Here is a 25,253-nt window from a genome sequence, read left to right on the forward strand (position 1 = left end):
GAGTGACCAGGAATAACAGTCACAAGCTGGCAGAGGGTAGATTTAGGCTAGTTATCAGGAGGTGCTACTTCACAGTCAGGGCAGCTAGGATCTGGAACCAAGAGAAGTGGTGCTGGCTCCTACCCTGGGGGTATTTAAGAGGAGGCTAGGTGTACACCTTGCTGGGGTCATTTGACCCTAGTACTCTTTCCTGCCATGGCAGGGGGGTCGGACTCGACGATCTGCTCAGGTCCCTTCCGACCCTAGAAACTATGAAACTCTGCCCAGCCTGAATGCCATTGACTCCAACGCTAGACTCCTTGCAGTGGGACTGTGAGGATTATTCATCAACATTCATATGTTGAAGGCAAAGGAAGTGCCTTGCTAATGCTGGTTTATATTCCAGTAGTGTCCTCAGGCCCCAGGCAGGACTGCAGCAATGGTGTGCTGCATGCCGCACAGACACACAAGAAGGTATCCTCCCTGCCCTAAGAAACTTATGATCTAATTCCAGTATTGTCAAATCTTCTTGTACAGAAACATGGTCAGAATCAGTAAGGCTCTCTACTCTCCCCTGGCCCGATCTCAGAGCCCTCATGAAAGACAGCAGGAAGCATACATATTCCACCCTGGAGCAGGCCCTGCTCCATGCACTGTCGTTGGGCCTAGAAAAAGCACCCTACAAGTTTCATGCTGGTTGTCCAGCTTATCACAAATTGGAAGGAGTCCCTCACCTGAGCCGCTCCCATACAAGTGCTACTTCATCTCAGTTCCTGACACAAGCCTTCTTTTAGCTCCAAGCTACACTGTAAGGTGGAGAAGCTGTCCTTCGAGGATGTTGCATTACAGAGGCAGGTGGGTTGAAAGCAAATGCATCTAAGTTGTTCAGTATCTCAGTGCCTTCACTTGGGGGTGGGGTAGAGGGGGGAGGGACTGTTGTTGAGAGGCCGATATGCCTTTTGAGAAAACTTTCTAGAAACACCGCATATCTTCTCCTCTCTACCACTTTAAAAATAAAATGCAGATCAGTTGACTTAATGGCAGATGGCAGGAGTGTACTTGTGCTAATTTTATGATCCACGTGGGTGACCGTAATGCTCAGAGCAATGGATTGCACTGATTTAACCCAGACACAGCATGCACAGCCCTTCTGCAGGCTCGCACCTTTACCAACAAAACGTCAGGCTTCACAGCAACACTCCTGCTAACCCAGTCCAGGCAATACCTCCCTCCCCATCCCGTGCTGCTCTCCATGTCACACCAGTCTCTGTCTCTAACAGGCACTGACAGTCATGCTAAATGACATAACAATTTCGTATACTGAACAAACAGAGACTAAACAACGCATTTCTATTTATGACCTAAGGGAGTTTTTGAACTCGAGTCTGCAGAGGTAAAAGGCGAGGGCATCAATAACACAATGCATCTATTTATATACCACCTTATCCCAAGTTGTCAAAGCATTTTACAAAGCTAGCTAAGAATTGCACCAGTTTCACAACTGGAGCAAGGGACTCACAAAGGTCACACATCCTTCTTCACAATCTGAGTGTGGGTTCTCCTCAGTTACACTTCATCTAAAAACAGTTTTCTCTGCTGAAAAGCCAAAAGGATCGCACAAAAGAGACACTACAGTTCAGTTCTCAGTGTACAGATTTGCTTCCCAACCAAATTGGCCCTCCAAAAAAATCACCCTGTAGGTGTATACATACCAGTGAAGACACCAGGGCCGAGCTGGATACACTGGGCACTTTGTCCACAATCGCCTGCTTCATGTAGCGTTCGATGGCCTGCAGCATGGTGCTCTGCAGAAACAGAGAGGAAACCAGACCTGACTCTACAATAGGAAAGCAGAGAAGAGAGGGAAGAAAAGGAGGGGAAGGACTAGGAGAAACAACTCACTCGGGACCAAGGAGATAAGAGCCCAGCAACAGGGAATACTTGCAAGACAGGAGGCACTTACATCTGTGATTTGGCAGAGTGCTCTCACAGCAGGGCCTCGGTAATTGTCGTCCTTCCCAGTCATGTCTTTGGTTAGGCTGGATGAACATGGAAGAAACTTTTAGCACAGCACATTTCACCCAATAGCTCTAGATAAGGCAACATCCAGTTAGTAAGTACCAACAGCAGGGCTGAATTTCAGTCAAAAGCCAACCAAACCAAGACGTTATCTCCATTTGGTTCAGAAGGATAAGAGTGCTAACTTCAACTCTGCCTTATTCCAGTAGGAAGTGTTTGGTTATAAATGCAGAAGTAGCTCTTATGCAAGGGCAAGAGACCTGAGTGCACACACAGAGCTATCCAACTATTACAAAGGAAGAGCTAAGGTAAAGCAGCATAGAATTTACTGCACCATACAGGTCACCAATATCACTAGGATGTCAGTGTCTGTAATTCAGTGGCCTCTTCTCTCAAAGAGGAGGCTTTCTTCTCACCCATGAATTTCCCCACCTCCCTGTAGGCATCACTGCTATCTCCAAGTGGCTGTAGGAGCATTGTTGGAAGCCATATGGGAGCAACTGTGATAGGAAGGAGATGCCACACAGAGGATTCACCTGCTAGTCACAATGATGACATCCTCAGCGATGGATGACATCTCTTTGATGGTCAGGTAACACATCCTGCGAAGTGTTGGCTACCAAGGAAAATGGAAAAGACAACTGTTAGCTGGGAGGACAATCACCACAGATGGCTGCTGTTCTGCCAGTGTTCCTAACTACTTTACATCTCCAGATACTTGGCACTTTTTTAAAGCTCCAATTCCTGCAGACAGGTGTTGACAACGAGAGAATCTCAGTTCTCATTTATAAAAAAGGACAGATAAAGCCATCATGCCAACATATCCAGCAGATCCCTAATTTCACCTTATGTGTAACCATCATGTTTACAAGGAAAGGCATGAGAACACGACTAAAGGGCAACTGAAGGACTCAGAAACTAGAATTCAAATAAAACCCCCATCATTTCTAACGATATTTAGTCTTGTGATTTTGTGGTAGCTTTTTTGGCATGTCTGAGGTGGGCAGCTGACTGTGGGGAGGGAACCAAGTCAAAAGACTGCTGCTGGACTACTCAGAACTGATACCCTATTTCTCAAGTTGGCTACCAGCACAACACCAATTTTTTTGCTTTCTTTAGATCCTACCGGGGGTCAGGCACGGCTGGTGAACTCGGGGGGGGGCAGGCGTGCGAAGGGGGCGGCTGCAGCCAGCCGCGCACTCCGACCAGTAGAGGGGAGCCTGTGAATCCTCTCCCCACCCACCACGCCGCGGGACACTCCACCACCCCAGCAGTCTGAGTTCACCAGCCGTGCCTGCTGGGGTTGGATCATAAGGCAAAAAATTCAAGTTATCATGGGGCATCGAGTAAGGCAAGCTATCATTTATTATGCTCATTCACGACCTCCCCCAGTGGTGCCCAAACCAATCTAGTTACCACAGTGATGTGAAAATTAAATATAAAAGGAATAAGACAGAAGAGCCCAAGCCAATGGCCCATCCAAAGAGTCTGTCTTGGTAAACAGCTTGATTAGGTGGATGGCAACTGTTTGATCTGGATGATCTGTGACCGAAAGGGACATCCACAAGGTCACCTGCACAGAGTAACTCTAGGTACCATGTATGATGGCACGAGTTCCTTTTCCTTTGGAACGGGGCACTTTACACCAAGGGGGCAGAATCACCCTTCCTGTTGACATATTAGCCTGGGGTCAATATGAGCAGATCTACACAAAAAATGCATACATAAAGGACTTACATCATTGGACTGGAACAGCTTGGTCATAGCAAAGAAGGCTTCGGTAGCTTCCATCACACCCAGGTGCTCCCCCTAGTATGGGCAAAGGAGAAGTAGGAATTATCCCTTAAATACAATAGCTTTAGTGCTGGGTAGAGGCTGGGCTCACAATATGACAAGCCCAGCTTGGGCTGTGACAAAGGGAGGTCTCTTTCTCACCCATGTGCTTCAGGACAGACACAGAGAATCCACCTCCAATACTCTATTGGTGTTAGGACATTGACCTGCAAGACTCCTGACCCAGCATGAGAACAGCTCAACTGCTGGTGTAGACAGCACAATGCCTTTTTCACTGCTGCTACAGAAAGCAAGACTACTACTAATGGACTTGGAGATGATGCCTTAAGAGTAAAAGAAGAGTTTGGTCTGTACAGCCCATGTAGTCAGTCCCCTCAGATGTGATGGCTAAGGGGCCAGTTATCTAAATAGTTAAAAATGCAGAGAGGCCTGAGAGGCTGAGGTACTTCTGAAAAATCCAACTCGGCACATAAAACCTATACAAATTCTGACTCATAACACCAATCAAAACTAGGATTAGGCCCACATTGCCCATCAGGCAGTGCTAAGGAAATAATTTCCTGTTGTCATCAACATGTGGGTTTAATTTCTTTTTAACTGTCCACTTCCATCACTCTAGAACTTTTGAGAGGGAAGGAAGACAAGGGCTGGCTTACAGAATAGTCATGTCTTTTCCTGTTATTAAGCATCATTTCATAAGACATTTAAATTATCAGAATGTAGCAGACAAGTCTCATTTCTAGAAGAAACAGGTTTAAAATCTGAAGGATTCCTTGTTCATGTTTCTATTACCTGGTTTATAAGGTACAAAATTCTGGTGAGGATGTGAGCACATTTCCGAGGGTTTATGGGAGTCTCATTAAACACCCGAGCCTAGGAGCAAACACAAGCAGGAGTCAAAGCCAAAGGAGATATGGTTTACCTAACACACAACACTTTCTTTAAAGCAAGGCTGCTAAAGCTAATATGTTCCCAGCTGGGTATTTTAAGACTGTTCTCAATTACTTCAGAACAGCTTTTCCCAGTTCATAATTAAGCAGCTGTTCTCTATTCACAAGCAGCCCTATTAACTCAGCCTGCTTTCAGAAAGCCTTGCTGTAATCAAGGTTTGAGAGGCCAAATTCAGACCTCAGTCACACCCATGCAACCCCAATGCCAGGAGAAACAGCAGTTCTTGTGCTGATGCACAGGCCAGGTTAGGATACAGCTCCCTCTCCCAGAGCTGAGCTAGCTCTACCCAAAGCTGACAGGAGGCAACATTACCAAAAATATCATGTATGAACAGATGACTCTGAACAGACAGGCAGCTGGTCTATGACGGAAGGAGATTTTTTTCCCTAAATAATCATTTCTCAGACCAGATCCACACTGTATTAGTCAAAGACTATCCCCTAACCATCTGCAGGCTGCTTACAATTTTCCTTATCCTAAGCAGAATTTTAGGATATCCGAGATCAGTCCCTGCCTTGGTAAGAAAAGCTGATCTTTCCAATGGATGAGAATGCATCTGTCTATTCAGATTTATAGCACATGGAATCTTTTCATTGTCAGACAGATACAATTACTCACTTCCCTTCAAAAAAAAAAAAAAAAAACAAACAAACACTCAGGGAAGTTTTGCCACTGATTTAAAAAACAGCAGCACTGAGGCAAAATTGTAGTTATTTGCTAAGATTCTCTAAGTAGGAAGAGGCCATGTCACTGTGTACAAGAGAGACAGCAAGCTCCATGGGATTTTAAGGATTTACCTCTTGCAATACTGCACTCTTCTCCAGGTGCTGAAATGGATTGGAACCCCCACCTGGAACACAGAGAGCAATTGTGACCTCAGGAATGATGTTGTGGGAAAAGACACCAGAAACCCCCTTTGTTTGCACTTTTCAGGATTAGGTTTGAGAGATTAGAATGCTCAAGCCTGCCATTACTACCACTAATCATCATCAGTCACCTAACCCTTCTCCAACTCCCCAACAGTATCCTCCTTTCAGGAGAGTTTTTCAACAACAAAAAAATTTAAAAAAAACCCAACCCCCCCAAGCAATTGTTCTTTCTTCTTAGCTCTCCTAAGTCACTAATCAAATGCCTCACCCCTTCGCAGAGGAGGGCTCTATAGTTTTCTCTCCTGTAGTTGCCTCGGGTGAGGTAGAATGATTAGCTCTGAAGAAACTCTCATACAATGTTGCTCCCAGATGGGGGTAACTGGCTATGAAAGGCCCTCTTCCAGTCCCCAGGGCTGACAGCACTTCCAGTGACAGCAGCAAAACCAATCAGGCTCAGAAATCAATCCAACACAGCCATAAACCCACAAAGCTCTAACCTCCCCATCCCCCTGGTAAATCAGAACTGTGTTACTCTGCTCCATCATGCAATCAGTGGAATCTATCAATAAGCTATTTTTCAGATCTAAAGTTAATGAAAGCGAACAAGGCAGTGGACTGGAGAGCCTGGAAATAGAGTCTCTTTAATCATCCTATTTAACAGACCAAATGCTACTTGATGAAAAACATCAACAATTAGAGCTGGAACACTCACAGGGCAAGAACTACAATTATGTGTAGCATCCATTATCTGCCTCTCTTGGACGTATCAGTGAGTTTCAGCCTTGCCTGAGCTGGCAGTTATTGATAAGCAATTTTCATTAATGCCTAAACTCAATTTGCCATGTGGACCCAACACGACCCAAAGCCACCCTCACACTCAACACTGGTGCTGCCTGCATTCAGTATTGTCCCTGACATGTAATGCCCTGTTATGATCTGGTCCTGAAGAACTATGTAAGGGGGCAGCAATCTGTGTGAGACTCAGATCTTTACTTAAAGGCATTAATTCCTTTCATGTAAGCAAGAGACATCCCTCCACCTTGGGACCCATTCACCAACACAACATGTGGCTGAACAAAGCTTAGATGTGCAGATGAAGAGAGAAGGGAGGCGAAAAGAGAGGAGCGATGAATGCCAGTGTTTGTAGACCTATGTACTCCAAAGGTGGGTTGAATAAGCTCATCTAGCAGAGAAGGCTTAACAACAACCAGTGCCCCTAACTCTGCTCACTCCTGCAACCCACGGATCACTTTGGCTTCTAATATTTGTAATTCTCAAACCTGCCATTAATATTACTAACCATCATCAATCTCCTGACCCTTCTCCAACTCCTTGCACCTAAGCATTTTAAGGCCCTTTATCTGTGTTGACTTAACTACTAAAGCATCCTGCAACCCAAATAATTATCCCCATTTCAGAGATGGGGAAAACCAAGGCACAGAAATTAGGGGCTACAGTTACCAAAATGACCTCTAATTGTGGATGTCTACTTTGAGTACTGGTTTGTGGACATGCTTCTGCTGACCTCCACGGGGTGTTGGGAATGCTCAGCACTGCTACATGCCTTGCATTGGACACTCAAAAGCTGCGGCCACTTTTGAAATTGCCCTTACATGACTCGCCCAGGCTGCATAAGAAGGATGTGGAAGAACTGCAAAAGATCTCTGGTCCCCTGACTCCCAGGCTTTACCCACAAAATGATCCTCTTCTGTCTTTTTAAGATTGGATGTACTAGACTAATCTGTGAGGTCAGTAAGCTATGGGACACGCTACATCACTTAAGCCTGAACTTGGCAAGAGATCAAGGCTGAAAGGCATCCTCTGTGGATTAGCTTTTTGTTGTGCATGTAGCTTGGAGAGAGGAAACTTCATTCAACATGGAAAAGCCTGATGCAAACAAACACCAAGAACCAGAGCAAAAATATTCACGTGGACTTGGAAGGTCTCCAAGATGTACAGACAGGGTGGATACAGTAAATAAAAGCTTGTAGGAAGCAGGGTGAAGTACACTGAGGTGGACAGAGTGTCAAAGCCACAACACAAAGGACCAATCACATCTTCAATCAGCCTCCTTAACAGCCTCTCCAACATTTGCACAGACCACAAGAGGCCCTGACACGTCTTAGGTGCCATTATGTAGAGTCCCTGGAGAGACAGCTTAAAAAGCTAGTCCCACCCCCAAAAGAACAAAATCATTAGGATCGTTAGGAAGTACCGAGCTGAAGGAGAAACGAGCTCAGAGAAGGCCCAAACCTATATCAACAGGTCTGACATGCATCAAAACAGAAATCCTAAAGAAGAAGAGCTGGAAGGGATCACTGGGGTCATCAAGTCCAAGTAAATCCCTTCCTGGCAGGTCTTCTGGGCAAAACTCCTCCTGGTTCTGGCCAAGCTTGTCATCTACCAGACTTGGAAGGACACCAAGGGTGAAGCCAGCCTGGGGACTTGTGGGCATATCTTCTTCCTCCATGCATATCTCCAGGCAGTTTTACTGGGAAGCATTTGCAGGCTCCCTAGATGCATTCAAGGGCTGCTTTCCTGTCCTAGGTTTGTTCATGTCTCCAGGCAGAGCTTCACTGGCTCCTTGGACTTGGTGGTGAACCAGTGGGTGCTGACCGGTGTGCTCTGCTCTGTGTCCCTCCATGGTGAGCCCCTTTTAAACATCTGATCTTTTCTCCTGTTACCATTTTCTTCTTTAGGTGTCCCCAGCAATAATGTGATGTGCACTTAGTAGCACCCCATATTAAAGGGGGGCTTTTAGCTTCACATGGCGGGCATTAGCCCACATTCCCAATGCACATCACATAGCCCTGGCGCGTTTGAGGATTAACAGACGCCAGCTCGTGTCTCCTGCTCCGCACCCCCCTCCAATCCCTCATTATCACCCCAACCCTCACCCCTGTCCTCCACGATATGCCATGGCAGCACCCCCTGTTGCTGAGCATGTCCAGGTTGGCCTGGCCCTGTGGAGCCAGCCGGCCTGTCCTTAAAGAGGTGGACACCCCTGGACACGGATGGCCAGGGTCAGCTCCCAGGTGCGGAGAAGGCACGAGCACCTGGGCAGGATCGGCGCCTGGGGCAGGCTGTTGCCAGCCTTGGCACTGCACCTGGCAGGGGATGGGGCAGCAGTGTATCCCAGTAGCACCTCCAGCAAGGCACCAGGACAGGGGCAGAGGAGTGCTGGTGTGGCCTGGTACCCGCAGATGCCAGCCCAGCATCACCGCGGCCCCTGGCTCTGCCCCGCCCTGCCCCTGCCCCTGCCCCATTGCAGAAAGCCCTGGCCCTGCTGCCCTTGCATGGACAGGTGCCCCTGCCCGCCCATCCCCGCCGCCAGGGGGCGTCCTGCGGCCGCGCCTCACCCGACTCCTCATCCTTCTTATCGAACTTCTTCAGCATCCTGGCGGGGAGGGGGCGCGTGGAACACAGAGCCCGGCGCGGGGGGCAGAGGGGCGCAAGCCGAGCAGCGGCGCCACTTCCTGCCCGCACGCCACTTCCTGCCAGCCTGTCACTGGGACAGCTCAGCTCAGCCCGCCCGCCTCGCGCATGTGCGCACGCGCAGGGGACCCGGAGCAGTCCCTCACCTCGACGTGTCCGGGCGAAAGGAGGGGGCTGCGCATGCGCCTTGCGGAAGGTGGCGCTAGGTGATAGGCGGGGCACGGCCCAGCCCAGGGCTGTGACCCGAGAGGGAGGCGGGCGGCTCTGCATGCGCGGGGTGGCTCAAGGGTGCGGTGACAGGCGCTGTGCCTGGGGCGGGAGGAGCCTGGCTTGCTGCCCAGGCTAGGGGGCTGGGAACGGGTTTCAAATGTGAAATTGGAAGGTCAAATTCTCGTATTTTGTGAAAAACTGCCATGCACTGAAACAAAAAGTGTGCACATAGGACTTTTTAAAGTGACGCCATGTTATGTGGTCACTTCTGCTGGTATCATTGCACCCTGCGCCCCCCTGCTTGGCACTGCCCACTCAACCATTTTTTTGCAACTATTTAGTTGGTCTAATAAAAGATATCTTCTCTCCCCAAAAACTTGGCCAGGAGGTTTTGGTTTAAGTCTTTCTCCGACTGCTGGTTAAACTGAATTTATTAGTACGGTTATTCTTGTCTCTTGTGTTTTGCAGCTCAGGTCTGTGTCTGGTAAATCTACGCTTTATTTTGCAGCAGGCTGTATTAGGTACATGCCTGGAATTTTAAAATGAGGCAAGCGCAGAACCCCTATGACTTCCTATCGATTTAAGATGTTACATAGCATTTAAAATAAAGTTCTTAGTATTATTACACAATGGGATTTAGTGATGTGTTTGTTATGCTGCTACTTTCTATTGCTCACTGTAAGTCTCCAGTTAAAGATAAATGGTAGATATGACTCACTTTATTCCTTCTCAAATTCCAGTTCAATGCGAGTGAGAACGGGTGAGATCATAGGATCAAATAATCTAGTTCAGCTCAGATTGTCAGTGCAGTGACTTACTTGGGTTTTTTTCCTCCAAATTTAATGACATGAAAAAATCATTGTACGTTTTGAACACTTTCAGTATTATCTCTCGTACAAGGATTAAAATTATCATACTAATACAGACTCTGGAACAGACTCCCAGCAGGGGTGGTGCAGGCACCTACCCTGGAGGTCTTCAAAAGGAGACTGGACATGCACCTTGCTGGGGTTATTTGACCCCGGTTGTCTTTTCTCCCCAGAGCAGGGGCAATGGACCCCTGCAACAACAAGTAGTAAGCACCTGCAGCTGGAAGCCCTCTCAGTTGATAGTGCTCCCAGCCCCAGGGGTGCACCTGGCTACATCTTCCATTAATGGTGTGATAGGAACCAGCCACAAACGTATTACACATTTTTTGTGGAATAATTTGGTGGCTTATTCCTTATGTATCATATCATTGATTGATCGAATGTGTGGCCAGGTCACAACTTAAGCTGTGATTAACCATGTGGTTAACCATGCCTGAAATGTAACGTGGCAGGGGCCAGAGTAATTTAGCACTATGAGTACTCAACACCCTTGGCTGCCTCTATCTCAGTCTATTCCCCTCTCTTGTGTGCCCTTGTGGGATGTGGCATCCATTGAACATTTCACTAACAATGGTTTGGGAATGAGAATGGACACAAAATCCCATTAAAAAAAATGCAGAACCAAGGGTTTCTGAGGGTGCTATCTTTTATTGGACCAACTGCCTGGACCATCACAGCTACAGTATCACTCCAACACTACTTAAAAATGCAGGGACATTTAGGGAAGCCTGGAATTAATTCAGTAAAATTCAGCCAAGACACAGCTGTGTACCTCCCATAATGACTAAAAGAAGGCAGGGCTTACATTTTATATCTCCATCTGAAAGCCAACGCTTCCAGCAATGGAGCACAGCTCCGCCTAGCGTCATGCTGCCAGGCTGTTCAGAGCTGATTCAGACTGAAAGGCATTACCTACCACTATAATCGCTGAGGATTGCTATAGCCCCACCTGTGAGTGAACACCCATGGACTCTCCTAGTTCAGATCCAGTCCAGCTCTGCTCAGCAAGTGAGATGGGACATCCGAGTGGGTCATGGCGCTGGCTGCATATCCTCCATCCTCTCTGGACAGAGAGGTCAGATTGTACAGAAGCCGCGTTGTGGGGAGTGTCATTGCTCTCTGGAAAAATCATGGCACCTAGGAGTCTAAGTGTCGGCAAAAGGAAGCCTGGCTGTTACTATTCACTCCTTGCACTGTTTATTGGCAGAGTTAGCACCTTTTGCTGAAACCTCCAGGCGCTGCACCAATGTATCTACCTGCCTGACACTCTGAATCACAAAGTGCACATGAGTCCTTCATAAGAAACATCTTGCCAAATACTGTAGCTTTGCTGCTAGCACCTGCTGTGAGGATCTGTAAGGAGAAGCGTACTTACCAGTGATCAAGTAGTCATCAAAGAACATGGCAGTGTCCAGAATCTGCTGCAGCTGGACTGAGGAGGGCTTCTCCTTCCAGCCAGTCCTTTACCTGTCCTGTGCAAACAGGCAGTGGACTTTGTACCCAGTGGCTGGTCCCTGCTCTCTGCTGTTATCTCAAAGGCTCACCAAAGACGTAGGAGTCAGGGTCCAGCGGTGAAATGTGATGTTTCACATTTACACACAGCTGCATTCATGGCTGGCAAGAGTGTTGTTTCTGCTAAAACCCTGGTTGGAGACCCAAATAAGACATGTGGAGCAAGGTCAAATACTTGACTGACATAAACTGGTACCATTTCACCATGAACCAGGTTTAATTTGGCTCCTATTTCTATTGCCGAATGACTCTGCTTTCCCTTTATTTCCGTATACACACCACTGAATTTGGTCAAGGAGGGTTTGAACATGGCTGTTGCCAGAGATTGTCACTGCTGCACCTGGGTCAGCCCCAAAGCAGTTGTTCAAGGGCTTTGCACAATTACATCCTGCTAGATGGGAACTGCACTCCTTGCGGCCTGCTATCATCAGAGTAGTTCCTGACCCATATTGTCTCCACTTCACTCTTGGTCCAGAAGGACCTCACAAGAGCCAATTTTACTCTTCAGCCAGTTGACAATGGTGGGGGTGACTTTGCCTCTTATTTGCCACCTTACTCCCAAATGACTTGCACACTGCCAGCATGGTACGCTTCTATCAGCCCCTGGCTTGGTTACTACCCTGCTTTTCCTATTCAGGAGACAAAATGCCAATAGAAGGAAGGGGCAACTTGCTGCAGCTTCACTTATTTCTGGGCTCATTTATTGTCTGGTTCCCAACGACAGAGATGCATGCTACCTTGGGGGACAGGGTCCAACCAGGTTATGATGATGCAGTCAGATGTAACATATTAGTTGAATGGCTATACAGACAACAGAAGCATTTGATAAGACTCCTTTTATTTTACATATCCCATCTTTCTTTGCACTCTCTCCTAAATTCTTCAGCGTGATAAATATAAACTCTCTTATACAGGAGAATGAACATCTTTTTTTTTATAAAGAGAGATGCATAGAGACAGCAAGAAGGAAACACATTTAAGCCCTTGTATTTCAAATGTCTGGAAACCGGCATATTTAAAAATATACAGCAGTACAGTGTATTGGGTGAAGTGCCAGATTTGGTAGCCTGAGTCACAGAGACAGCTGTCCCTGCAGCCGGAGGGAAACCTGTCTAGAGAGAAATCCAGAGATCATGTTGGATCCCACAACATTGTAAACAGGAGGTATTGTTCTACTGCTACAATAGAACTACACCAACATAAAGGGAAGAGTCAGGCCTAATCGACTTGTGTTTCTTTTCCCAGCGTCCCAGAGATTATTGAGACAAATACCCATTGTTCCTGTCCATTAGCTCTTAACCTGTCTCAATTTGTTCCTGTAAACCTCACCTGTCAATTTTGTTTTCTGTATTATCCCCGGAGTTTTCATTTTCTGTCTAAAGCACAAGGAAACATTCTCCTTAAAGATCAACTTCCTTTCATTAAAACAAAACTGTCAAGAAACAGTTTCTTGCTAGGGGCCCCCAAGCTACCTGCCAGCCAGGGATTGGGGGGGCAGGGATCTGTAAAATGTTGGGTGTCAACTGGGTCAGGAGGAGGGAGCAGAATTTATCTAATTTTTTGCTTGTTCTGTGTCATACAGCAACTCTGGTGCCTCTCCCAGTTCCCACATTAGTTTGACAGAAGGGGCTGGGGCTGTTTGGACTTGAAAGTGGCTTCAGAATATGCACAGAAGCTACCAGGGATTCCCAGGCCCTCTTCTCTGTTGGCTTGTTCCCCAGCTTTTCCATACCCCACCCATTATTAATCATTATCCTCCCAATACCTGTGAAGTAGGAACTATCTTCATCTCCATTTTACAGATAGGGAAACTGAGACATAAAGAAAGGGGTTATGAGCCCTTCTCAACTCTACCAGCAAATCTGTAGGAGAAATGAAAATAGATCTCTGGAGCTGCTGAATTTCAGTGCAGAGTTGTCCCTACCAGACCATCCTTCCTCTGGATACAGATAGCTGAAGTGCAAGCAACCTCAGCCCAGCCCAGCCAAAAGCCATTGCAGGTATGTACATAATTAAAGGTGAGTTCTCAGATCCTTTCATTTAGGCACTGACTACAGCAAAAATGTTTCTGAATGGAGACTAAATAAAAGCCTCTCTACCTGGCACATCAAGCATATCTGGCAGGTACAGGATAGGGCTTTTGTCCGTACAGCACTTCATATATTTTTGAGGGGGAGGGGTTCCATAATTGTTCCCCTTCTACAGATGGGAAAACTGTGGTAAAAGACAAGAAGTGACTGCCCTTCTTTGTTTCCAGTTGTTTTTTTTTTCAGGCAACTAACCTTCCCGGGGTAAGGAGTCAGCACCTGTATGCAAAGAGGTAGGAGTCAGCACCCTACAAACAGCCAGTTCTCAATGAACCACCAGCAAGCACTTTCGGAACCACTGGCCACAACTCAGGAATAAATGCACTGGTTACATCACAGGGGCTGCATTACGCTACAGAGAATCCCAGAGTTTGGACAACTTGAGCTCACACGATTGAGATTTACTTTCGACGCCCAATTCGGGCCATGAGCTCTGCGTTGGCTGCTGCTTTGGCTTGCATGTCCTTGACTTTGGCTTCTTCTAGCAGGACTCTCAGGATATGCAGAGGGACATCAAGAGACAGGGAGACCTTGGATCCAGGACTGCTCTTTTTCATGACAGCAGCAGCCCTGTTGTGGTTGAGATTCAGCAGGGTGGACAGTCCCCCTGGTAATGGCCTATGTGTCACTTCGCACCTGGACCTCACCATAGCACTGGTTCTGTGCTGAAGTCCATGTGCTGCTGAGGGGTCCTCCACAGTCAGGGAGGCCTTGCCATTTCCCACTGTTGTTTCTCTCACAGGGTGGTCTCTCTCCTCGTGGCTGGTTTGGCAGCTGTTGGCTTCAGCATCATTGACCTTCTGAAGCCTCTCACTGCCCATTTCCTTAGAGGCTGTCACTGGAGACCAGGCCACAATCAAGAAGGTCAGTAATGATAAGATTCTGGGACTGGGCATCATAGCCTAGGAAGGCTGCAAGCAGAGAGCACGTGGTCAGGGAAGACATGGAAAGCCAACAGGTTGTGCTGAGAGAGAGACAGACAGACGGAGAGCGAGAGTCTTTCAAATGCTGCAGCCCCAAATACTTGCCCTGCATCAGCTACTGTCTTCTGAACTGACACCACTATTGCTTCCTGCGATGTACCCACCTGAGCAGCATCTGGTGCATGGTCTGAGTTTAGGAAGCAAAGCTCTGAAAGTCCTAGCATCTGCTGCAGTAGGCTGTCACATCCTCACATGTACAAGCACCCTAAGCTTGTGCCTTTCTGAACAAGTTAGTCTCTAAGGTGTCACCCTGCCCTTTCTTTGGTTTACAGAGGGTTGTTTTAAGTGTTTAAAATGTTTGTTTCTCTCTCTTCATGCCAGGCTCTTTCCTCTGTTCCCCAAGGAAATCAGCTAGAAAAACCTTCCCAGATTGGTTCATGTCTGTGGAGGGACTTTACTATGTTGTGCAGCCAAAGCAACAAGCAGCACGATTCATTAGATCTTTCCCCTTCACAGCAAACCTAGGATTTGCCTTTTGACATTTAATTGTAAATTAAGCCTCAATGTTAGTTTTTAGTTTTCCCCTTTTCAAGTTATTTTTTGGGATGGGGTGGGGGAGTTTCTACTACTTTCAGACTGAGGGGCCAAGTTTAGAGTGTTTTGCCCTAGCTATTTGTATCAAGAACTGCTGATCTTCCAGAAACTGGAAGGACTAGTCAGCTGAAAGGAGGAATCCTGTGCCCATAGCTCCAAGTTTAGGAGCAGCACAGGTGGAAGGAACGGGAAGACTGAGGTTTGTTTTCTCTATGGTCACATTTGCCCTGGGCTCAAGAGAAGAGACTGAAAAGCCATTTGCAGGTTGTATCAGGCAATTTTCTTACGGACTCTCTCTTTCTAAAAATACACCTTAAGCACTTGCACTGAGAACCAGGTGTCATGGTAAAAGCATCCTGTCCAAGTAAGAAGCAACCTGCCACCTAACTCTTCATAAATGATGGCTCGAGTGTGAAATCTCACCTGTCCCATAGAATCCTCTCCTGCCAGATGCTCTCCCCTGAAAGCACAGCCTGGGACCGCTTCAGAAAGCAGCTCCAAGTCCTCAGGAGTCAACAGCAAAGGAGTTGGATGCCACACAACTGCTGCTGCTGCTGCTGTGGCTGGTGTGTCCTAAGTAACACCAGCCCAGCTTGAGGCTTCTGGGTTCTTATTAACCTGCCCCGCCCCACTCCCAAAGCAATTCTGCCCCCTGCCCTGTGGGGGTACCCGCTCTGAGCGGGTCCAGTGACACGCATCTCTTAGTACAGATGAGATCATCTCGTGGGGTGAGGGCGAGTGAGGTTATTGCCTGCCCTCCCCAACAAGACGATTAGACCAATTTCAGGGTGTTCCAGGAACTTGATGCATCTGACTCTTGATGATTTTTGCATCTAATCAAGCCGTTCTGCTCTTGTCATCCTGGTTTATAGTCATTTGAGGAGAATAGAAGCCCCAAAACCACATGCTAAAGCTGCTAGCAAAGCCCTGTGACACTTTGGAGTGAGCAACACTTGGATACCAAGTGATCTTGCGGTACGGGTTCCTCTTAATATATGAGAGCTTTGGAGTTGGCAGCCCAAGAAGCCCCCAAGCCTTCAGCCAGGGGGTAGAGTTACTGCAAATAATTCACCCCTCTACAAGGCCACGTGCAGCACAATCCAGGGTGCTCAGCCCTTCTTGGTAAGGGGCCTTGGCATGCGTCTAGCTTTGAGCACTTCAAAGCATATTATAAGCTTGAATACATTTAAGCCCATGATGAGCATTCCATGGGAATCCATATCTTCCCTGTGGGGAAACTGAGGCCCCAAGTGGCAAAGTGATTTGCTGATGGGGGAACAGGCTCCAGTGTCCTGAGTCTGTATTTCCTGGTGCCATGATCAAGTCAGGTGGTTGCTGCAGTGGTAGGCGATGGACTGGGTGTCCTGACAAGACAGTTCTAGTCCTACAATTATTTATACATCTTTAAAAACCCCAGCACTGTAATAGTGAGGCACCATGACATGTACCTGGAGCAGCATCAGAGCTTCCACATTTCTGTCCTCTCCTCATACTTTAGTCCTATTGACCTCTGAGAAGTCTAGCTGGCATAGTTACTTCCAGCAATCATGTTGCTGGGCTCTTTCCACACCTCCCTCACCACGGCAAGGCCTTCAGTGCTGCCCCAGGGTTGCACTCCTCATGCTCAGTCCATTGGATGGTGACGGGGTCTCAAGCCTGAGGATCTCCACCAAAACCACCCATGAGTTGAGACTGGCACTGGGTCAGCTATATTGCCCCTGGAGAGCTGAGCTGCCACAGCTAGGTGTGTGAAGAGAGGTGGCCTCTCTGTCAGGCCATGGCATCCTAGAGAAGGACCAGGACCACAGCATGAACAGAGAATTGGTTTGGAAGCCAGCCTAGCATTTGAGTCCAACATGCTCTTGTTCAGCTGGTCTTGGCATCACACCGGCAACTTCTGCCTACACAAGATTCAGTTTTACCCAAACACGAATTAACCCACAACCTCCACACATAGCCCCTACCAACTGTGGTGCACCAGTCCCTGGTCCTGCTTGGCCCAATGCTTTCCTGCAGGCTGAGCAAGGCCTGTGCTGGTCTGTCACCCCTTCCGTGCCCATAATCTGTGGAGTACCCATGGGTGGACTCGTGCCCTGAGGCCTCACTTACGGGACGGGTGGGCAGCTGCCCTATTGTGCACAGGCTGGACAGTGCATCTGCCTCCCACACACACACTGGGTGCCTTTGTCTGATGCTATTAATACACATGCTGTGGTTTGGCCATGCTGGACACTGAGTTCCCCACCCTGGCTGACTGGAAGCTGAGCCCCTGTGGTTCGAGTGACATGCACGCTGGGAGCCCCCGGCAGTGCCGGCTCCCCCACAGAGTGGTGATGTCATCGCTGGGAAAGCGGCAGTGCCATGCAGGGCAGGCTATTTTTAAACTTGCTTTGGTTTGCAGTGGGGGCTGGTGATTAGCTCCATCCATCACTGTCTCACCAGTTATCCCCAGACTTGATCACCTCACAGGACCCCCTGCCAGAGCCAGGAAGCAGTTGCAGGGGCAGAGAAGGGCCTGGGATGGACACACAGCTTTGAGTTTAGTTGGACAACTCCCCCTTGGAGTTGGACTCTTTCCCTCTGTGACCCCAAAGAAAGGCTGATGGGACTCTAGCCTGGCACCTGTGCCCCTTGCAGCTGTCCCTACTACTACCAGCCTATCTCCACTATCTGGACTTAAAGGCCCCTGCACCCTGGTCCCTTGGCTCTTAAAAGGAACACCCAGACCCTCCAATCAACTCAGTGGAGCCCACAGTGAGAACTACTAGTACATCGGCTCTGTTGGCTGCAGCACTTGGGCCACTGAGCTCCGGGGCTGTAGGATCTCTTGTGAAGGCTCCCATACTGCCATTGGGGGCATCATCCACTACTTCCATGTACTCTCACCCAACAGTGTTCAAACTGGAGCAGTCCCCCAGTGGAAACAGTCTCCCATCCGAAGAAAGTCTGTCTTCATTAGGAGTCATTACAATGACCACTTAAGACTCCAGTTAGCACAGCTTTATTGTAAAACTCCCACCCCTCTCACCTCCATACACATATACATATGCTGTATACAGATATACACACAGTGCAGCAAGACAGGCAGGGGTCAAACTGATGCACCCCACCATGGCTTTTCCATCTTTTTCCAAATACCTATTAAGATGGTGGCTTCTGGTGGGTGAGAGGCAGCACCCAGGGTGGTGAGGAGCACGGCAGTACAGAAATTTCCAAAGCTGTTTCAAATAACATACAACGACAAGACCTTACAATAGCATTAGCACCATCCTCAGTGTTTCCCTGTTGAGTCTCGTCTCACAGTTCAACACCACTGGGTTGAAGAGCAGGGGCGAAAGCATGCATGGTTACAGGTGCCTCTACAAGGCAGCTCCACACTCGCCTTGAAGGGCTCGCTGGTCTGTGCCTGGGTTTCTTCCAGTGCTGTCGCTCTCAGGAGAGAACGCTGGTTCCTGGTGAAGGATGAGGTGAAACTTCTTCAAATGAAAACCTGGTGTGTGGGGGGGGAAGATGATGAATGGGACCTTGCTGCCCGTCTGCAGGTGCATGTGTTCCACCCAGCAGCAAAACACATGTGAATAATGCAGCCGTACCCGGCTCTGAGCTCCCAGCCATGGCTTACAAGTGGTGAAATCAACTACTGAAGCCTCCTTGTGAAACCTGCCCAGCTCCTGACCACACAGGATGCCCGGGTCTCAGTAACAGCCAGACATTCTCCCTTTAAATGGAGGATTCTCACTGGCAGAGCCTGTAACATCGTACGCATTTCTGAGGTGCCTCCCTGGGCAGGGTCTGAGCACAAAGGGGCTGGGCAGCAGCTTGATGTTCCCATGAATGCTGGTAGGTGCCCAGCAGTGCCCAGATGAGGTGGAAGCAGGAGGGAGGGAGGGTCCCCATCAAGGCCCTGCCCACCACCTGTACCTCCCAGTGAATGGCTTGGCTGGAAGTGGGCAGACAAGGTGGCAGATGGAGTGTGTAAACAGCCACTGTGGTACTGGGGTTTGGAGGCCTGAGAAAACCACCAAGACCTTCCCTTTGGCTAATGCTGACTGAGACCCCCAAGGAGCATCTTGACTATAACCAGAGGGCAGGAAAGGGGGCCTGTGGCTCAGGAGTGCCCAGCTGCGGCCTTCACTGCCATGCAGCTGCCTAGACATTGCTGTTTGTAAGGTGTTCCCACATGGGCGCTGGAGCAGCAGAGGAGAGAAAGGCTGAGAAGGGCAAGCAGCTTTTCTAACCTAGAGAAAGGGACTCTGGCTCTGGCTAGGACAAGGGCTGGAAGAGGCCTGATCCTCAACCTGTCCTGTCCGACCTGTGAAGACTCCTCTCTGGCAGAGCTGGCACTGCCCAAAGAGTCTGGCGTTTTCTCCTGCCTGATGGTATACGGAGCTTGGGTTGGGCTAAGGACAGAGGGCAGGCAGAGGACCTGCCGAAAGAGCCCCCAGAGGAAACACAACAAGAGGGAAAGCCAGTGAAGAGGGGAGCGCCTGCCAGGATCCTTCCAGCACCTGGGAGCCCAAATGGGGCAGCTTCCTGTAAGCACCAAGGCCATTTAGCCCTTTGGAGCATTCATGGCAGGCAAACTTTGACTATAAACAAAGGGCTTTGTGCACTCACATTCCCGTTCTTAGCCTTGCCCAACACGTTCCAGGCTGGGAGACTCTCGGGCTGGCTCCTCCATTCCCCAGCACCGGCCCACAGCCTGTGACCTGACACAGAGCCAGCAGCAGCCAGCCTGGGTTTGGTCCAGCTAGTACATTTCACGTGCTATCGGTCATCAGCCTCCAATAAGTTAAAAAGCACTGGTCCCCCACAAAGCTACAAATATTGTTTCTTCCCCTTTTTGCCATTTGATAAAAATTTCACCTGAACTTAAAAACCAAGAGAACGAACAGAAAAATAACCCCAGAGCAACACAAATACTTAGTACAAAATAGCACCGGTCTCTGGTCCGGGCCGGGGCACCTCGTGCCACAGTAGACAGCAGATGTAGCAGTGAGGGGTGTCTTAGGCCCAAGGCACCACATGTGGCCAGGACACTGAGCAGGCCCCGGCCGGGCTCCCTGGAGGACCTGAAGAAGTCTTTCATGGAACGGGCAGGTGGGGTTCCACTCAGACAGGAAGAGCCCCACTAAAACAGGGCAGGTCATGGCTTCTTCTTCCTCTCTGACATGCTCCCACCTGCTAGGTAGACCTCTGCAGGGAAAGAGAGAGGAGGTGGTGAGGAAAGCAGAGGGCTGGAAGGAGGATCCCTCTGCTCTGATCCCTGTCCCCAGTGACTTGAGCAATGGCTCTCAATCCTTTTACACTCAAGGCCCCCACCAAAAATTGTTCAGAATTTAGCAGCACCTCATTTAAAAAGTGAATTGAAATGTAGCAGGAATATTATAATGTAAGCATTATAATCCTTATTGTAACTAATAACTTATTGATTATATAATTGTAGTTGTATTATATTAATGCCCTCGGGCTGTTGGCAGGGAGGGGAGTGCTCCCTCAGCTCTGCCTGGCCTACCGCACGCTTGCTTCTAGTGCAGTAGGGAACTAAGGGCCACAAAATGAAGCTACTAGGTAGTAAGTTTAACACAAAGAAGTTCTTTTTCACCTAGCGTATCACTGAAGTGTGGAACCCATTGCCACAAGGGGCTGTGAATGCTGACATTTTAGCCACATTCAAAAAAGGGACTGGACACATTCTAGGAGGAAAGGGGTATCAGTAGCTATTGAGGATGAGCATGAGGGGTGCAGCTTCTGGATCAGAACTTCCTGGACCTTAAATGCAGGAGACTGCAAAGAAGAAAGCAACAGTGGAAAAAACCCTGGTCACCCCAGATCATTCTCCCTTTCAGCATTTGTTCTCTGCCACTGCACGACACAGTTGACTGGGTCTGACCCAGTAAATCGTTTCTTATGTTCTTATGGAACTCCCCACCATGGCTCCAGCTTGTTGGTGGGAACCAGAAACAACTGGACCAAGGTCTTCCCTTAGCTACACCAGCTACCCTAGCTAAGGGACAGAGTTCAGGATGCCCAGCTGGCTGAGATGAAGTGCTGGGATGCATACCTAGCACTGGGGAGTGCTGAGGGGCTGGGAGGGACACGGGGTGGGCAAAAGGACCAGGAGGTGGGAGGGGGGTCAGCCAAGGGGGTGTAATGGCAGTGAAACTGTGCTGTGTGCCTCAGTTAACCACGAGGTGTGTCAGAGCCAAATGCAATGCAGGGAGGTGCACACTTTTCTGCTACAGCCACTTTTCTGTTTACCTGTGACAGGACTCCTGGAAACAGGTGCATGGCCATGCCATGGTGTCACTGTCACAGTATCCCAGGCAGGTTCTCACGACCCCCGGTGGAGAACCACAGATCTAGTTTGGCCCTGCTTTCATCCATGCCCTGTGCGGACAGGACATTTGCCATCCTGGGCCTATCAGCATCAGAGCAGAAACAGCCCATGGCTGCCCTGCCGGGCCTTCTTACCTGTGTCCACATGGTGCCTGCACTGGTGATCACAGTCCTCCTTGGCATAGAAGCGGTTGAGGTTCCCGCCACAACCGCTGTAGATGAAGGGACGGCACTCAGCCACTCTTTGGTTGTAGTACCACCGCAGTGTGAACCGGCTGCAGTTTCCCTCATCCAGGGGCAAGCTGCACGGGTCGGCTGGGAGAAAGGAAACAATGAGCAGACTTACTTGGGCTGGACCCTGGGGGCTGAGAGGGAAGAGACCAGGATTTAGATCCACATTGCTTGATGTCCTGCTCCCCTCCAGCAGAGAACATTAGGGAGCTTCATTAATGCTCTTCAGAGCAGAGAAATCTGTGCCCATTGGGGTGGGGGTAGGTTCACAGGATGTGGATGCTGGTCCACTGAGAACTCAGCAGAGATGCACACACTCATTTCACAACAGCCTGACAACACCAATCAGCCAGACTGGAACGAGTGACTGAGGGGCAAAAGCCTCCGTGACTTGTTTGCCCATCTCTGCCAGCTAGCCTCGCTGAAGAGTGCTCTACCAGAAGGAGCCATGCAGACTGACCTTGCCTGCTCCAAAGAAGCAGAAGGTTAGAAAGGAAGAGACCTAGGCTTCTCTCTCCCTCACTCACACACACACAGCTCACACACACATACACACAAACACACAGAGCTCACCATCGCTCAGCATGGGATGCTCTGTCTCCTCAGCATCCACATCCTCTCCATAGTCCTCGATGTACATCTGCTCATACTCTGGGTCATCAGAATCCACCACAATTCGTGTTTCCTGCCCTAGAAAACAATCCCGGCCACGTCAGCAACACTGCCCAGAAGGACCAGGCAGGTGGGAAGGAACAATGGACAAGGACTTCAGGCTGGTAGCTGAGACCATGTGTGAATTTCTGCCTTACCCTTCCTGGAAAGATAACTGATCTTAGCCTCTGCTTCTGGGAGGGGCTGATGGAAATGTCAGATTCAACAGACTGGCCTTTAGCAGCATGCCCCTGAGATGCCCAGCTGAGGCCATGGCTTCCTTGGCCAGAGAAAGCCAAGCTAGAGAGGTGCTGCCCAGTCACATCACATGGGTCACTCTTTGGGCCCTGCAGCTCCTCTCAGGAGCACTGTGCCTGTTTTAATGCAGTGGAGCCACTCAATTTACTTATGGACAGCTCTTAGTGCCAAGCGCAGCATGGCTGTTATACCAACAACAACCCTTTGCTTCCACACGCCCATACTCATACCCCTTCCCTCTAACCAGCCTGGCCTTACATGGGGCTGGGGACTGATGCCATGGCACAGACTTCCCTATCTTTTCTGCCCCAATGTCTTTGGCAAAGTCTTAATATAATGTCCAGTACCAAGATAGAACTTAGCAACAAAATAGTAGCAAGCATTCACCGTGCCTGTTACCAGAACTACCGTGCTAGTGGGGGGCACTAAGGCTGCATGGTACCTGCAAGTGAAGGGCACTTTCATGGCACAGCTTCTAGGCAGGACTGGCACAGATAACACCAGAGAAAGTACAGGAGGACACAGCACAGACAGATGAGACTCACCCTCCTCTTCAGTGTGGGACAACTTAAGCACGGGCACTAGTTGAGCATTAACAGACGAGAACGGTTGGGTGGATGGATAGTTGGGGAGAGGACCTGAAGGGGACAACGACAGGACATCACACCAGACATAAGAATGACCAACACAGTTCCCACCAGCTTCAGTATACACGACAGACATACCACAGGCCAGGGCTCAAGAGCAGCATCAGCATCATCCACCCCCACCCCATCTGCTAAGAGCAAGCTAGAGACAGCGCAAAGGTAACAGGGTGCTGGCAACCAAAGGGGGACAATGGCTGATAATGAGATAAGCACCGTACAAAGGTCCAGGGTACAAGATCCTTTTTGATTCCTGCCGCTAGGAAGCCCCATCGTATGACATGATCTGCATAGCCACTTCCTCCTGCCTGTGGCCAGGCAGGACCTCCTGGAATATGGGGCTATGCAGCAAATCCATTCACTTCTCCAAGAGCTTCTGAAGATCCCAGCATGGGGTGACCCTTGGACAAACCAAGGAAGATTCATCCCTTCCAGACCCCATACTCCCTAACCATCCCCTACCCCACATTCAGGGTTGCAGACTGCTGGCTACAGCATGCACTTGCTCTTGAACACCGCTTGAACATCAGATACACATTGGCGGGTTAAATCTTCACAACTACACATGCAATGAAGCTATTAAAATAGCAAGGGGGAGGGGAAATGATGCATGATAGGAGACAGACAAGTGTGGCAAAGGTCTTCAGGTCTTCCCAGATATGAAGCAGGGTCACCCAACAAGTCTGGAGGAGGCACATCATGGTCACAGGTTCTACACAACAAGACAAGTCTACCACACACATGCTGAGGCCCTGACCTCTCTGAGCTCTGCACTGCCTGAGGCTGGTCCAGCCTGTGACTGAAAACTGTCTGGTGCCTTCTACTGGGAGCATCTCTCTCCAGCTCCATGGGCCTGACTGCTGCCTGCCTGTCCGCAGGCCTGCATGTGAGCAGTTTGGCAGATGCTCCGATTTCTCCATCACCTGGTCTGCTGTGATGCTGAGCAGCTCTGGGATTTCTTCTTCCTCTGCTGGAACATTTATGTCTGTTCCTTGCATGTGTCCCCCAGCCGCCTTGGAGAGCAATCAGGCAAATAATTCACGTCATAGTCTGCGCAGCACTACCAGCTTGGCTGTGCTCTCTGCCGGCCTCCTCTTCCCTACAAACAGCAGCTCCCATTTCCTTTCCTCTCCCTGAACCCTTACTTTCCAGCTCCCCCTTTTCTCTCTTTGCCAACTCTTACCTTCCCCTCTGAGCTTTCTCTGCCTGCACCAACTTGTACCAGACCTGGCCCTGGAGAGTCTCCCTCAGGTTTCACCTCCTTGTTCCACCTTCCCTCCATGGCCTGTGAGCTCCTATTCCCTTGCGTTTCCTATAGCAGTCCCGGTTTGCAGGATCAGTCTTCTACTACAGCCTGTTGCCATGTACTCGGTGCCTTGCTATCAAGACAGGCTCCTCCATGCAAAGCTACCCAGTACTAAAGGTCCATACCATATGAACAATTTGCTGCTGGCTATAAGAGAGTGGGGATTTACCTGGCTTCAGTCCCTCCATGCATGTGCTTGCCCCATGGAAACTGGAAGATGAATTGCAATGGCTTTGCCCACTCAGTGGGGTCCTGACTACCTGAGAAGGCTTCCACTTAGCATGGGGTGGGAGCACGCATGTGGGGAGACACTGTGCAGCAGCCAACGTGCAATAAAGCCCTGTCCCCCTGCATCCCACGGTCCCTTAAGCATATGTCCCTACTTACTTTCCCTACTCAGGAGTCCATGAAAAGCCAGTGGGAAAAGAGAAGGGGATGACGCCACTTGTGAGTTGCCTAGGGTGCTGGGTTCAGGGAAGAGGCAACTGCTGTGGCTGTCTCTGCCACACCATCCCAGATACCTGTCTCAGGTCAGGGTTGCTCAGGGCAGGGCTCTTTTGCTGGTCAGATGCTCGGTTATAG

The 25,253-nt window shown here is 49.3% G+C and overlaps 2 protein-coding genes across 2 annotated transcripts in view; both read right to left on the reverse strand.

The window, feature by feature from the left end:
- Window positions 1-9,101, reverse strand: part of COPG1 (coatomer protein complex subunit gamma 1) — a 37,143-nt gene extending 28,042 nt beyond the window's left edge. The window contains exons 1-7 of the mRNA XM_019504958.1: window positions 8,972-9,101; window positions 5,541-5,593; window positions 4,585-4,665; window positions 3,736-3,807; window positions 2,535-2,614; window positions 1,943-2,018; window positions 1,692-1,784 (exon numbers count right to left, since the gene is read on the reverse strand). Of these exons, the coding sequence (XP_019360503.1) occupies window positions 1,692-1,784; window positions 1,943-2,018; window positions 2,535-2,614; window positions 3,736-3,807; window positions 4,585-4,665; window positions 5,541-5,593; window positions 8,972-9,008 (492 nt within the window). The 5' untranslated portion in view covers window positions 9,009-9,101. The remainder of the gene's footprint in view (window positions 1-1,691; window positions 1,785-1,942; window positions 2,019-2,534; window positions 2,615-3,735; window positions 3,808-4,584; window positions 4,666-5,540; window positions 5,594-8,971) is intronic.
- A 9,126-nt stretch (window positions 9,102-18,227) lies between these two features.
- The window catches only part of COL7A1 (collagen type VII alpha 1 chain), an 84,938-nt gene continuing 77,912 nt past the window's right edge, over window positions 18,228-25,253 (reverse strand). The window contains exons 116-119 of the mRNA XM_019504605.1: window positions 23,267-23,359; window positions 22,386-22,502; window positions 21,717-21,896; window positions 18,228-20,438 (exon numbers count right to left, since the gene is read on the reverse strand). Of these exons, the coding sequence (XP_019360150.1) occupies window positions 20,389-20,438; window positions 21,717-21,896; window positions 22,386-22,502; window positions 23,267-23,359 (440 nt within the window). The 3' untranslated portion in view covers window positions 18,228-20,388. The remainder of the gene's footprint in view (window positions 20,439-21,716; window positions 21,897-22,385; window positions 22,503-23,266; window positions 23,360-25,253) is intronic.

Source organism: Gavialis gangeticus, unplaced genomic scaffold (assembly GCF_001723915.1).
Source record: "Gavialis gangeticus isolate Ggan-Ray unplaced genomic scaffold, GavGan_comp1, whole genome shotgun sequence".
Taxonomy (NCBI): domain Eukaryota; kingdom Metazoa; phylum Chordata; order Crocodylia; family Gavialidae; genus Gavialis; species Gavialis gangeticus.